At 43.4% G+C, this 13,304-nt stretch overlaps 1 protein-coding gene across 1 annotated transcript; it reads right to left on the reverse strand.

Moving 5' to 3' along the window:
* Positions 1-20: 20 nt before the first annotated feature.
* On the reverse strand, positions 21-11,805 carry trpc1 (transient receptor potential cation channel, subfamily C, member 1). Its single transcript, XM_034560271.1, has 13 exons — positions 11,640-11,805; positions 10,708-10,862; positions 10,501-10,602; positions 10,153-10,355; positions 9,178-9,309; positions 8,781-8,976; positions 7,768-8,104; positions 5,808-5,947; positions 5,185-5,334; positions 1,500-1,684; positions 1,089-1,290; positions 457-651; positions 21-248 (listed from the first exon to the last, which is right to left on the reverse strand). Exons 1-13 carry the CDS (start codon positions 11,803-11,805, stop codon positions 21-23), a joined length of 2,391 nt encoding a protein of 796 aa, XP_034416162.1.
* Between the last annotated feature and the right edge of the window lie 1,499 nt (positions 11,806-13,304).

Consider the following 13,304-nt stretch of genomic DNA (forward strand, 5'->3'; position numbering starts at 1 on the left):
TATCTAATATTGTTTTTTTTTTAGCTCCTTGGGTAGAACATGGCATATTTGGAGGTCCGGAAGCCCAGCAGATCCCTCATTTCGTTGCGAAACTTTGAGAGGTCCTGGCGAAGGTCGTTGAGATTCTCCACCGTGGCCTGGTCCGTGCTCTGCATCTTCTGCCGCGTGGAGGTCAAGTAGCGGTGAACCAGACAACACATGATCTTCTGATAGTTCTCGTCTCGCTTCTGCTTCAGGTTCTTCCACTCCTGGATGGAAAGTGACAGTGAAGGGATTTATAACAATAACAAGATATTGCACAAAACACCAATGAACATTTGTTCAATATTACAGGAAGGGATCCAATTTAACTTTACAGAAAATAATCAAAATCAAAACAAAGATGCACGAGCAGCCGTCTTCCCACTACAAGATAGGGTTCTGAATTTCTGACCTGTATGAAACAGTTGTTCTTACCCTGAGGCTATTCTGTCTCTTCACCATGCCTTTTGAGGTGTGTGAACAGACCCACTTGCTCATGCTGGTCACCAGGTAGCAGACAGTCTTTGGGGAGGGGAGGATATTGAATGGTGGCGGCATGGTGCACTTGTCATCAAAGTAGCTCAGCCACAGTTTGGCACGAGCAAACTTCCACTCCTTGTCCTCGTGATTCTACAGAAGCCCAAAACCCAACGAGAACTTTGAGAACACAGAAATATTCATACGCACACACACACACACACACACACACACACACACACACACACACACACACACACACACACACACACACACACACACTGCTCTCTATTTAGAGAGGAATCTTGAGAATGCAACACAGCTATTTCTCCTGTGGAAATCCTTGAGGGCAAAGATTGTTCTGGACAATAAGGTTTTACTTTCGCATAATCAAAATCAGTTGTTCAAAAGGAAGGAGTTGTTTAAAAGTAAAAACTATTAAACATCTGTGCAACATTTCAGATTGAGAAATATTTAATCTAAACAGGAAATGAAAACAGTTGCAACTTTTGGTTCCCAGTTGAACTTAAATCACCCTCGACAGCACGAAGAAACAAAGTCATTAAGTACCAACGGTTGTTTACACTTACAGCAATTTGTCTGAAGCTTTTATGGAGCATGGCCACCAGCAGCTTGGTCAGCACAATGACCACCACAATGTTGTAGGTGCCTATGATCATGGCACCCACAAAAGAGCGCAGCTCCTCTGTGTAGCTGATGCGGGTGACGAAGAGCGCCACGTGTGCCAGGGAGAAGATGTACCAGAATAGGGCATAGCAGGTCCCCATGAACCTGTGAAGCGGAAGAAGTCGGTAGATGTCAGCGGGCATTTAGGAAACATGTCTCAAGATAACCCTACAAATCGACATCTAAATTTACAGTTAAATTGAATCAGACTAACTTCATCAGATGTATTTATACAGCCCCGTAGCCGCTAACATCTCTCAACAAGCATTCTGCACATTCATCGTATAAAATGACGGACTGAGGTTGGCCCATACGTGTGGAATGCATCATTGCTCTGTTGCTGGCAGAATATGCCCTCGCAGTCCTTTGCTGGATTCTTGTCTGGGTCTTGCTGGTCCTTTCCGTAAAGTTGTGTGAGTCCAATGGTGAAGGAGAATAACACCAACAGGAAGAGGCCTAAAAACTTTCCAAACTCCTGCAGCATCTGACCCATGGAGATCTGAGGATACATGAATATGTGTCTTGTTAGACCAAGAAGACATAACTCCTTTTTTGTTGTTGTCAGTTTTTCTGCCAGCAATCACCTCCGAGTCATGCACTTGTCTGAGTAATGTGCTCTGCAAGGTTGATGTAATTATATTACATAAACCGTGAATGTTCTTGTTATTCCTATCAAGTAGCTTCTGTGTACTTTGCTCACTTTTAAGAATTGGTATCTTTAAGATGTTGGCAGATTGTGATGTTTTGGTACACTTTCAACACTTATCCTCTGTAAGAAAACTTTCTGACCACTTAGCTACTCCCCCATGTTCTTATTTGGCAGGGATCCCCTGAGGAGGAGGAACAGGCAACATATTCTAGCAGCTAAAATGCTCTCGCCCGACCTGAGGGAAGACGGAGCATCATGGAAGAAACCAAAAACAGGGCTCAAAATACAGAGAAGGTCTGCTCAGACCACTGGAAACAAACTATTTAAAGACCTGCGTGGCTTATCTGTTTACTAGTACCTAGTGATGCTCAAACAAGGTCAGATTGTTCTCGCCCTTGCAAAACACACACACAAATAGAGAGTGTCCAATGTGAGGGATGACCACTCTCCCTGCACCTCAAGGTGAAGGGCGACGGGAGTGTTTCCACTGAAACCCAGGCAGCTTGTTTGAGGAGAAGGGCTATTTGGGCGATTCATTCTCTTGTCATGTCTCTGACTGGGTGGGGGTCGAATGCATTTAATGTAACTCAAATATTAATTTCCCACCAAAGCATACAGTACCGCACAGTTTGCTGTTTGTATATAAGAAACTGTGTACTTAAGCATATTATAAGTGTGTAAAAAAACACTGATCTTCAATCATTGCTGTTAAAGTTTATGTTCATACATATTATTATCTATTTTAAATTTCTCGGTGAAGCACTTTGAGTAACATTTGTTGTTGTATCATTATTATTATTATACTTCCAATTCGAAAAAAAATGTTCGGCCAAAGATCTTATTTTCATAACTCTTGTTTACCAAGATGTTCCTAGAACTGTCTCATCACTCTTCCAAATGCGTTTTAAATATGTTCCAGCTGTGAGTGTCTTTGTTCAATGCGTTGTGGGACAACAAGTATTTTAACGCTTGTCGCAGTGTGAACGCGCAAACATAAATGCAACTGGGGCACAACTTTTCTCTCAAACACAGTCATACACGTCTCCTGGTGTGCCGGTATCAGCTGTGGGAGATTAACACGGTTGGTGAGGTGAAGTTTGGGCCATGAGTGAGCTCATTGATTGTTAGCACACTGTTGATAGTAGATGACAAACACTTTCAGCACTCATTCCAACCTCAGTAGGGGGCACCAGCCGGCAGAAATATGAGCTGGCCTCTTCGGGAAGGACAGAATCATCCATTACTGCAACCCACATAGCACTACCTCACTGTCTGTGAGTGCTCGTGTGTGAGCAGGAGCTTGTCTGACTGCAAATAATTGCGCGTGCACAAAACACACACGTGAGGAAATGTGTGGAGGCGCGCGTGCATTAGTGGGAAGGTGTGTCTGCCATGTGAGTGCAGCCTTGAACACATTGCCACATCAATTTCCAAAGCTAATACTTTTTCCATCCTGCCAAGCCAGCCAGACGGTGATGTCACAGAGTGAGTGAGTGAGTGGGGAGGAGAGAAGAGAGGAAGGAAATGCAAGCAGAAAGATGGAGATTGTAACTGAACCCTTACTGTTTTATAAGCACAAACAGCAATTGACTTAATGGCAGGAAGGCATCCATACAAATAAACTGAAATCACCGAATACCTGAAAACTGCTTTATTACTACATAAAGCAGTTTTCAGGTAAATATGAAATTCTGCAAGTAATTCTGCCAGTAAAAGTCAGATGTTGGCTTTACAATCTTCCTGCCAGCTGGCTGGACAAAAGACAAAATCAGGATACAATAAAAATGGCACTGAGGTTGTGCCATGGGTGTCCAGATTTATGGCTCGTCTAAGACAGGTGAAAAAAAGAAAAGTGATTGGATGAACCGTATATCAATCAAACACATGCGGAGAAGAGTTAACACATATTTTCGTTTGAGAAAAACCCTTCATTGCTCTTTCGATGAGGAAATACTCTCCAGTTCTGATACAACTGCAGCATCTACGCTCTTGAGAAGCCATCAGTGTTGTTTAGAACAGTCACCACTCTGTGATGTCTCACACACACACACACACACACACACACACACACACACACACACACACACACACACACACACACACACACACACACACACGCACACACACACCGAAACCATGATTGTGTCTGCCAGTCGCCCCTCACAGGACACTGATTACACCCTGCTCTTGAGCACATAACTTCAAGGCTGACAAGATGGATTTTCAGGAAAGAAAATTAAATCGCTCCTCTCACGATTTATAGATAAGGCCTATGGTGAATTAGGTTGCAATGGTTTGTCATTACAACTGTATTGCTAAACTTTTCCATAACCTTTGGGGGAGGGAAAAAAACAAGTGAAGAGAAGATCATGTCTGCCAATTGTGAATGACTTTGCCAGCTCAGATTGAGGGTTAATCAAGCTGATCAAATACAGGATTTAGAAAATTCGACTAAACACTGTTCACTTGGATCTCTTTTTGACAGCCATCTGTCCTTAATGTACGGCACTTATATTGATTGTAATCCAGCTGTTTGTGGTTGAAAATGTCAAATCCCCAAAATGTCCTCTTGGCAGAAAAAGGCACGTTGACCCATTTGTCAAATTAAATCCACACAGCAGTGAAAAGTTTAGAAAATGAGTTTAAATGTTTTCAACTGCCACTATACACGATGTAATGACTGCACTCTTCCCTTTAACTACCATGCAGACAAAGTAGCAGTTAAGATGGTAGTGGATCAGACTTAACTGTATGTGTCGGATTGTGATAGGAATCAATCTGGGATCCAATGACAATGTGTTGTGGGTGAATGGAGGCCGCTCCCTCAGCCTCAAGTGCAGTTAGCTTGAGAAATCCATTGTGTGCAAACTGAAGGCTCTCATTCATGTAGATGATAGAAATGATGATAGCAGTACGGTGATGCATATGGCGACTAAAGCTGCAAAGCTTGCTGATGTTTTGTTAGGAGCACATTATTTCAGCAGGACACATCCATCTACTGCCTCAGTTCACTGTGCTTATTCCTAATGCTCATGATGATGGTTATTATACTGCGGAGCACAGCTGGTGTGATGTTTAGTGTGGGCTTGTCCTTGAGTGTTCACACTTCACTGAGAGAGGAAGAGAGTGGGCGGTGGGGTTAGAGGGAATGATAGAGAAGGGAAGCAGCAGCATCATTTTTACATATGAATTTGGTCATTTTGCTCACGTGCAAAGTTTTTTTTTTTTTTTACATGATCTCAAAACGTGTTGCATGTCTGGCTCCGCCGGGAATCAATTATAACTATGAAAATGTCGAGCTGCTGAGAGCGTGAATAGTTTTTCAGTGTGTGTCACCACTGCTTCCCTACCTGTAGCGGTCCCAGTATGGAGCTGGTGGTGTACATGAAGAAGAGCCGCAGGTAACTTAGAACGTTGGCAAAGGCAAACAGGCCCTCGGCCACCAAGATGGGATGGAAGGCATCCCAGTTCTTCCTCTCTGTGTCCTCCACGTTCTTGAACTGAAGAACAAGCAAACAAATTCATAATATACACAATTCTGACACATGTAAACATGTGTTGTAAGTATATAGCAATAGTTCGACACTTTGGGAAATTAAACTATTCCCTTTCTCACAGAGAGTTAGATGAGAGGATTAGTACCTCTTGTATCTGTCTGGTAAATGTAAGGCTACAGCCCTAAAGTCTGGAGACCTGGAGACAAGGGGAATCAACTCGGTACAATAAAGTACAGTAAAGCCACAACTTGTAGTTTTTAAACTTCAGTTTTTGTACATATAAACACATGAGATATGATCGATTAGTGCGTTCATTTATAAACTTTGGGCTGTTTTTTGTTTTACCTTTGTACAGAACTCTGGGCAAGAGAGCAAATAATAAAATTGATATAGCGAATGGAATGAATTTTCTGAATCCAGTTTTATATGCAGTTATCTATAATCTAAATATAAAACAGTGTGTGATGTGTGTGTACCTTGCTATGAGCAACTATCTTGAGGGCAAAGGTGGCGAGGTAAAGGGAATTCATGACGAAGCTCAGCTGGTTCCGAGACTCTTCCAGAAAGTCTTCCAGCCCCTGGTACCACAGACGCTTCACATCCGACCACACCATCCCTACAGGAGAGCAGGAATTCCACATCATCACACACATATATACGCACACACACCACTGGAAAAAAATTGCATTTTGGTGGCATCCTCAACATTTTAAAATTGCTTCAACCATAAGTCATCTCACGGTGCAGAGCCCGGGGGGAACAGGAATGTATGAGACACAGACATCAGAGATTAATTTGCCGAAAAGGAGTTGTCTGTGAGATTTAAGGAGGTGTGTGAAAATGAATAAAGATGGATGTCTGTGTCTTGTGGAATTTCATCAATTCTAAATGTACGGTATGGATAATAAACCTATGGAAACTCAACTCCAGGGATACAGTAGCGTGACATTCTCTATGCCTTGATTCATAAATTATGACATTACATTGGACCTGAATGATATGAAAGTATGCAGACAGGGTTTGGCACGGAAATCCCTTTTCTTTTCTTTTTGGACTATGGAATGGTTGAATTTGAGTTGAGAGATGCATTGAGACATATACAAACACACACACACACACACACAAGTGGCCCAGCCCACAGCCACACTCAAAGCCTCAGCATCTGATTTCCCCATTAATTTGAGGCATCTGGCTCAGGGGAGCAGCAGGATGGAGAGAGCAGCAGAAAGATGAAAGGGGAGGGGATGGCGTGGGAGAAAGAGAGAACAATGGAAAGCAAAAGAAATGGAAAGCTGCTGAACGGCTCGTCAGTGCTGTCCTCTAGACATGTAGCAGCATTAATGGCTCCCTTTCACATTCTAATGACACTTGCATTTGATTTGTAAATCATTATGAATCTCATTCTTGTTATTTAATGGGTGTGTTGTTGATGCAGCAGATACACTGGAGCTTGAAATCTGCGCCACAGCAAGTTATTAAAACTGAACTTTGATGTTACTTTTTTGCTGTACTTCAGGAATCTGGGCCCATGAAAGAACTCATTAAACTGTCTAACTGCTCATCTCACTCTTGCAAAATAGGGAATACATTTCAAATGACTCCACAACCATCTTCATAACATTAAATAATAGAAGTCAATTACTTTTAGAACCTGTCAGGTGCAGTTATTGGCATCATTTATCATCCCCGCAGCGGTAGTGAAACCTAGACCAATGAGTTGTGGTTGCGATGCTTTGTGTCTGGGAGAGACGGGTGGGATGCTGCAACCATGAGACAAATATCTCTGCTGAGAAGGCAGGGCCATTAAAGCGACTGAATGATCATGCTAATGGATTCTTGGCAGAAGAGGAAGGTACTATAGAGAGGTCCTGCCCCAGAGAGAGACAGAGTCAATTTCTAACTGTCACTATCCCGCCCCATCTGAACAGATATGGCGTACGTACATGTGCTTGTCTTTGTGCAGATGCATGTTTGTATGTATGTGTGCCGAGTCCAGTGATACCAGCACTCAGATGGGCCACGGGGGAGATAGAAGAAGCTTTCTTTTCTATACAGCTCACTTAGAGGCAGAACTGACAGATGTAATCCAGTCAAGGCAGGCATTCTGTCTTTGAGTATAGAAACGGCTGTTTGTCATGTTGTGCCTGATAGGATTACGGTTACAGGATACTGGACTTAGCCAGACCATTACAGGAATCTCTCATTTTTACTCCACCATGCAATGATATTCCATTAAATTCTCGTTTGTACAATTTAATTATTATTCTATTCGTAGTTTTATTGTGTCCATACACATGTTAAGAGATTCATAATTATTTAATTATAGCAATCTGCCTTTTCAGTAGTGAAATATAGTCTATATTATGATTGCAACTTACATGATACCCCTCTATACATACAGTATATTAGTATGATAGTTATTGATTCAAAGCTGACCTATTATCCATAGGATGAGCAGGTAATCTATCATCTCCAGCGCAGGGCCCATGGTGTTTTTCTTGCCGTCGTTGTAGACCAGAGAGTACAGGTTTAGCAGCAGCAGGAAAGTGAAGTAGGAGGCGCTGTGGATGATGAACTTCACGAAGGGCGTGTGGATGATCTGGCCCACCCGGGAGCGTGGCACCAGAAGGTAGCAGACAGAGAGCAGTGGCCAAAGCATCGCCACGCTCAGCACCGTGGCCATCTTTAGACAGGTGTGCTTGCGCCGATAACTGGCCGTCTCCCCAAACCAGACGGTGTTGAGAAACTGTTGACAGTTTGACTGAGCCACAAACTGTAAAAGAGGCATCAGGAAAGAGATCAGCACGAAGACGTGGGATTTAGGGGAATTACAGGCTGAGTTAGCTCATTCTGTTTCACTTTCTGGCCGAGAGTTAGGTTGGATGAGAATATCGATGACTCTCTCATGTCTCAAGGGTGAATATTAAGCTGCAGCCGGTTAGCTTAACTTAGCACGAAACAGGCCAAAGGAAAGATCTGCCTCCCAGCTCATTTTCAAGTCATCTACAATTGTATCACTGTTCTCTCTCCAATAGAAATCCATATACAAACCATAAATAAGACTCAAACCCTGACGCCATTTTCTGTGCTGTGATATATGGGTCACACTTTTCACACTGAGCCATCCCAGCTGTAAATCATCACCGGGGCTCAAACTTCCAACTTCACTTTGTTGCCAGGAGGAAGTACTTTATCTTGCCAAACTCATATTTCCAAAAGATAAGCATATGGTGTGCTGGAACAGATGCTAAGTCTGACATATAGTACGACGAATAAGAAGTAATTCATGATGAATAGTGCAATTATTTTTCTTCACTGATCTGTGGACAGTTGTGGAATTAAATTATCAAGTAACATATCCACCCACATCCTGAACCCACTTATATTATAGACCATCGTCGTTTGTCATGCATGCTACATGACAAAGCCAAAAAACATGAATGTCTCACCTCCTTTTGGTTGTACTTGATGGCGAGCTTCAGTCGACTGAGGTTCATTCGCTCCTCAAGCAAACCCCTCTTGTCAACTTGATCCTCGTTGGATGTGTGGTTGAGAATCACTTCGAGCTCTCGAGAGTTTCGAGCCTGAGCCAGCAGGTCCTTGGCAAACATCTTACACTGCTTTGCCAGATCATCATAATCATTCCTGGAACACGGAAATTAAGATAAGAAAGATTATAATTCTTATCTCTTACATTCTATAAAGTGGGTGTACAATATCACCGTGTGCATGCATGTACCCATGTATGTGTGTATGCAACATGTTTATAATCTTCATGTGCAGATAAATTTGATAAAAATGCACTGAAATGACGGACAGACATGCAGCAGTTGATAGAAATTGTACCTGAACTCCACCTCAACCAGACTGAGCTCCTTGAGGTCTGCACTCAGCTCAAAGGCCCTAAGTATGGGATCTTCTTCAGTCAGCATGATCAGAGAGGGGCTGGCCAGGCACCGGTAGATGTCCAGGCGGAACCTGATTCAAAAATATCAAATTGGATGAGGAGGTGAACGTGGTGGCGATCAATAAAAGAAAGATGAAAATGTGAGAAAAGGAACAGGAAAATCAGGTGGGCATGTGGGGAATAAAAGAAAATATGGAAACAAACATACAGCCATCGAGCTGTTTCATTGCTTTGACCTTGGTGGTGTTTGCCAGCCAAGCTGCAGACTGATTCATTTAGCTTACTGTGTGGGAAGCTACACTGCCCTGCAGAGAAGAATCTCATCTCAAGATCTCATCTGCAAGATGGTATCAGAAAACCAAGAACCACTAATGCTCTGAGTAAAGCGACTTTCCTTTAAATGACAGATCGTAGTGATATTATCTTCTGGTGTAAAACCACTACTTATATGACCAGTACAGTTAACCCAAATACTGTCTCTCTATACAGCTAGAAGAGCTTGGCAATAACAGGGCGCGTTCGGAGTCCTCTGTGTGACAAACAAAGCGCTGTAAGTATTCATGGTACTGTAGAATAACAAAGTCAATGCATAGGATAGTAAATCATTTCTTTCTAGTTGTTTAAGAGGACATTTTCAAGTCAACGCTATCATTAAAACAAGGTGCCCGGATGTTTAACTAGAACCTTGGCAGACCAATTGATTCAGGGCTGCTCTTGAGCCCCTACATACCAGAGGAAGGCCGAAACAATTACGTGAAATGACGCAGGCATCACCTGGAAGACAAAAGTGATGTTGACCATTCCAAGTTACTAGTTTTCTGGTTTAAATCAACGGGAGCTTAATGGAGCAATCTGGAGAAAGACCATTTACACTTTTACTTTTTCTGTCTTCGAGGTCACTGCACTGCCCGCACCTGGAGTGTCGCAAGCTGTCCTTTTTGTTCTTAGCGTTGCAGAGCGTGCACTCGCAGCCGACCGCATGGGGCCGGGGAAGCGAGATGTCCTGTTTCAGCAGCATAGTCAGGATCTCATAGTTATTCCTGTGGGCCGCCAGGATGACTGGAGCCACGTCCATGGTGGTGGAATACTCTGGGTTCTGAATACGCTGCATTAGTTTCTGAAAAAGATAGAAATATATGGACGAAGATCTGTGATACTAGGCAGAAACTATCGGAAAAGATACAATTTTTATCCGTCTGTTCTCTGCATCTGAAGTGTTTTTCTCGCAAGAGGATTTATAACAGTAATAAGGGGAGACTAACTGCAATGGAGGGCTTGGAGGATCTCCTTGGCCTATGGTTGAGGAGGATGTCCACAGCTCCTACCACCTCAGAGTCTATGGCCACCAACAAGGCGTCCGTCGCCTACACAGAAACACACATTTTCAAAGCCATCAGGTAGCGGGTTACGTATCAAAACAACTTAGATAACAACAAGGTGTGATGTCTTGCACATGTGTGTGTCTCTACCTGGCAGCCATGCTCCAGAAGAAGCTGCAGGATGTCTAGATTCTCATTCTCGATGGTGATGGTGATGACATCCCGGCCCAGCACGTCCACGCAGTTGAGGTTGAGCTCGCCGTGGCGGTTCTCCTCGAGCAGTTTCTTCACCATGTAGTAGTCGCCTGAGAAGCACGTCAAAGACAAAGCAGCATGACGGGAATCCACTTTCGAGAATTATTGCAGAGTCAGATCTATAAAAGCAGCAACGTATTATCTGCGGTTTGAGCCAAACAGACAGGGCTCCAGTTCACGAGGAAAACACTCTTGCAGGCTCAGCTCCAGCAGTCCTCTACACCTCAGTTGTGTATAACAATAACATCTCCCTCAAAGGACTCTTTCTGTCGCTGAGCCATGTTTATAGACACTTTATATGGTCACACTGGCAGTTGCCGGGCCAGTTCACCTAAAACAAACCGCTGCCACCTATGAATGAAACATTCTCCTCCCATCTGACGTGATGAGAATGCCCATGCCTCTTTGCTATTTTACGCCTGTGCCGTTTGTGTGCACGTAACGTTCCTCCTGTAAGAGCTGTGAAAAGTCAGCACACCGGGGAGAAAAAACTTTCAGAAAATCAGACGTCCGGCTAATTATATCATAACCCATGTGGGCACATTTCCACTGTGGCCAACATGTAGGCAGCTGTGAGAGGTTTTCACAGACTGTACAGTTTGCTGCTTGTTGCCATGGCCCTGCTGGAAATATGTCCAGTTGTTAGTCATGGTGCATTTGACTTATCGCACATAATGCTTCATTAAAATCTTAACTAATCAGTATTATAAGCCCACAACAGTCATCTGATTCCACCAACAACATGAGCGTTTTGCAGTAACCTCAAACACACCATTATGATTATCAATCATTATGGGATTGGGTTTACGTTGCAGGAAACAACAAACCTTTCTCGCATGCCAGCAAGAAGAGCTTCTCGTCCAGCGTCGTTTCCTCTTTCACCTCTCTCACGTCTTTCAAGGCCAGAAATTTATCCGGAGAGGAAACGTCCGTGCCCTGGTACAGAGCTGCCATTACGACGGAGAGCGAGTACGGCCAAACACTGATGTGCATCCCACTAGAAACCCGCGACCATTACACGAGAAAGCCGGACATCTGGGGGTGACATGCAGGGGGTCCTGCTTCCTTTTTTCTGTCGCAGCGCAGCAGAGGATTTAAAGCGTCGTCATGCGGCGAAACCAATTTCCTCCGGTGTTGTTATTGTCGTCGCATCTCTGCCGCTCCGTTTGAAACGCGGCTGCTGGCTGAACAAAATAGGACCTCCTTTTGTCTTTTCCCCGCACGAGATGAGCTCAAATGTCGGTTGCATAGATGCAAGCGGCGGCTGCAGTCCGACAGAAAGACAGAGTCAGCTCCCTCGCCGTGTTTACTACATGCACCATCTTCTCGCATCGCATCCTGGGCTTTTTGGTCCTGATGCTGCCGACGAGGCGGCCACTGCGCATGTTTCCTCCTCCACCTGCTCGTTCATTTCGCAGGCTCAATAGCATGATTATGTAACAAGGCACGTCAGTGCAGCTTTGTAGGTTACTGACCATCTCAGTGTTGTATACATGAGGAGATACTGTGTGTGGGCGAGCATTCTTCATAGCATGGCATGTGCATGGCACTGAACAGCATACGTCTTTGGGTGTATGTCATAGCATACTCTTAAGCATTATATGACATGCATATTGGTTAAGGTAGTCATGCATATGATCATCCAATGTGATAAAGGAAACACACAAATAATTATGTGGATTGTGCACCTGTAATGTGAACATGTCCTTAGAATTGATGTGTTTGGGCATGCATGGGGAAGTTTACTGGATATGTGGGAGGAGAGCAAGACAGATATGTGAGTCTGGTCGACTGGGAGTGCCAGCTGTCCTCCTGGCTCTGATGATCACATCCTTACACATTAGTCTGCAATCACAGACCAGTGAACATGTGACTAATGAAAGTAATAATAGAGTAAGTAAGGCCATTCGCTTGTAACCGCACAGTTCACAATATTTTACATTCTAGTAAAAGATGTATTCCCACTAAAGAAGGTGTATTAATGAAATTGTTAAATATAAAATAAAATGAATGTTATGGAATGTCCTAGGTAAACACAGGTGTTTATGGTCTCGTTTTATTTAGTGTGACAGCCATTACAGTGAGCCGACATGCACATTATAATTGTTTGATAGGGTGTTGCAATACCCAATCCTACATATAGGCTACTATACCGTGGGATTATGTACTAAGGGAGAGATATTTTTGCAATGCAATAGAAACCATAATGAATTTATACTGTTGTTACTGTGTTGCTGTGGGGTAATGAGGTGTCCTCTTACGACTTCTCATCACCTGAACAACACATACAGAATATTATAAATCTAGTTAAAGAGTTCAGGAAAAAAGCCCCCTAAAAATGCCATGTGCAGTCTAACTTAGCACTTGGTAATTACAATGCATAGAGGAGCTGTTATATTAAATGAGCATTTTATAACAAGCTGTTCAGTCCACTCTATTTCTAAGCAAATGCATTATGCAAGTGGGAAAAGAGGTCCTGTACCTGCACTTTA

The sequence above is a fragment of the Cyclopterus lumpus genome, chromosome 20 (assembly GCF_009769545.1).
Source record: "Cyclopterus lumpus isolate fCycLum1 chromosome 20, fCycLum1.pri, whole genome shotgun sequence".
Classification (NCBI taxonomy): Eukaryota; Metazoa; Chordata; class Actinopteri; order Perciformes; family Cyclopteridae; genus Cyclopterus; species Cyclopterus lumpus.

Excerpts from the sequence above, each read along its gene's own strand:
- trpc1 (XM_034560271.1), bottom strand. The coding sequence starts at position 11,805 with ATGCACATCAGTGTTTGGCCGTACTCGCTCTCCGTCGTAATGGCAGCT. Across the intron at positions 10,356-10,500 it reads CCTCCAAGCCCTCCATTGCA|AAACTAATGCAGCGTATTCA; the intron begins GTTAGTCTCCCC and ends TATCTTTTTCAG. Across the intron at positions 1,685-5,184 it reads CCATACTGGGACCGCTACAG|ATCTCCATGGGTCAGATGCT; the intron begins GTAGGGAAGCAG and ends ATGTATCCTCAG.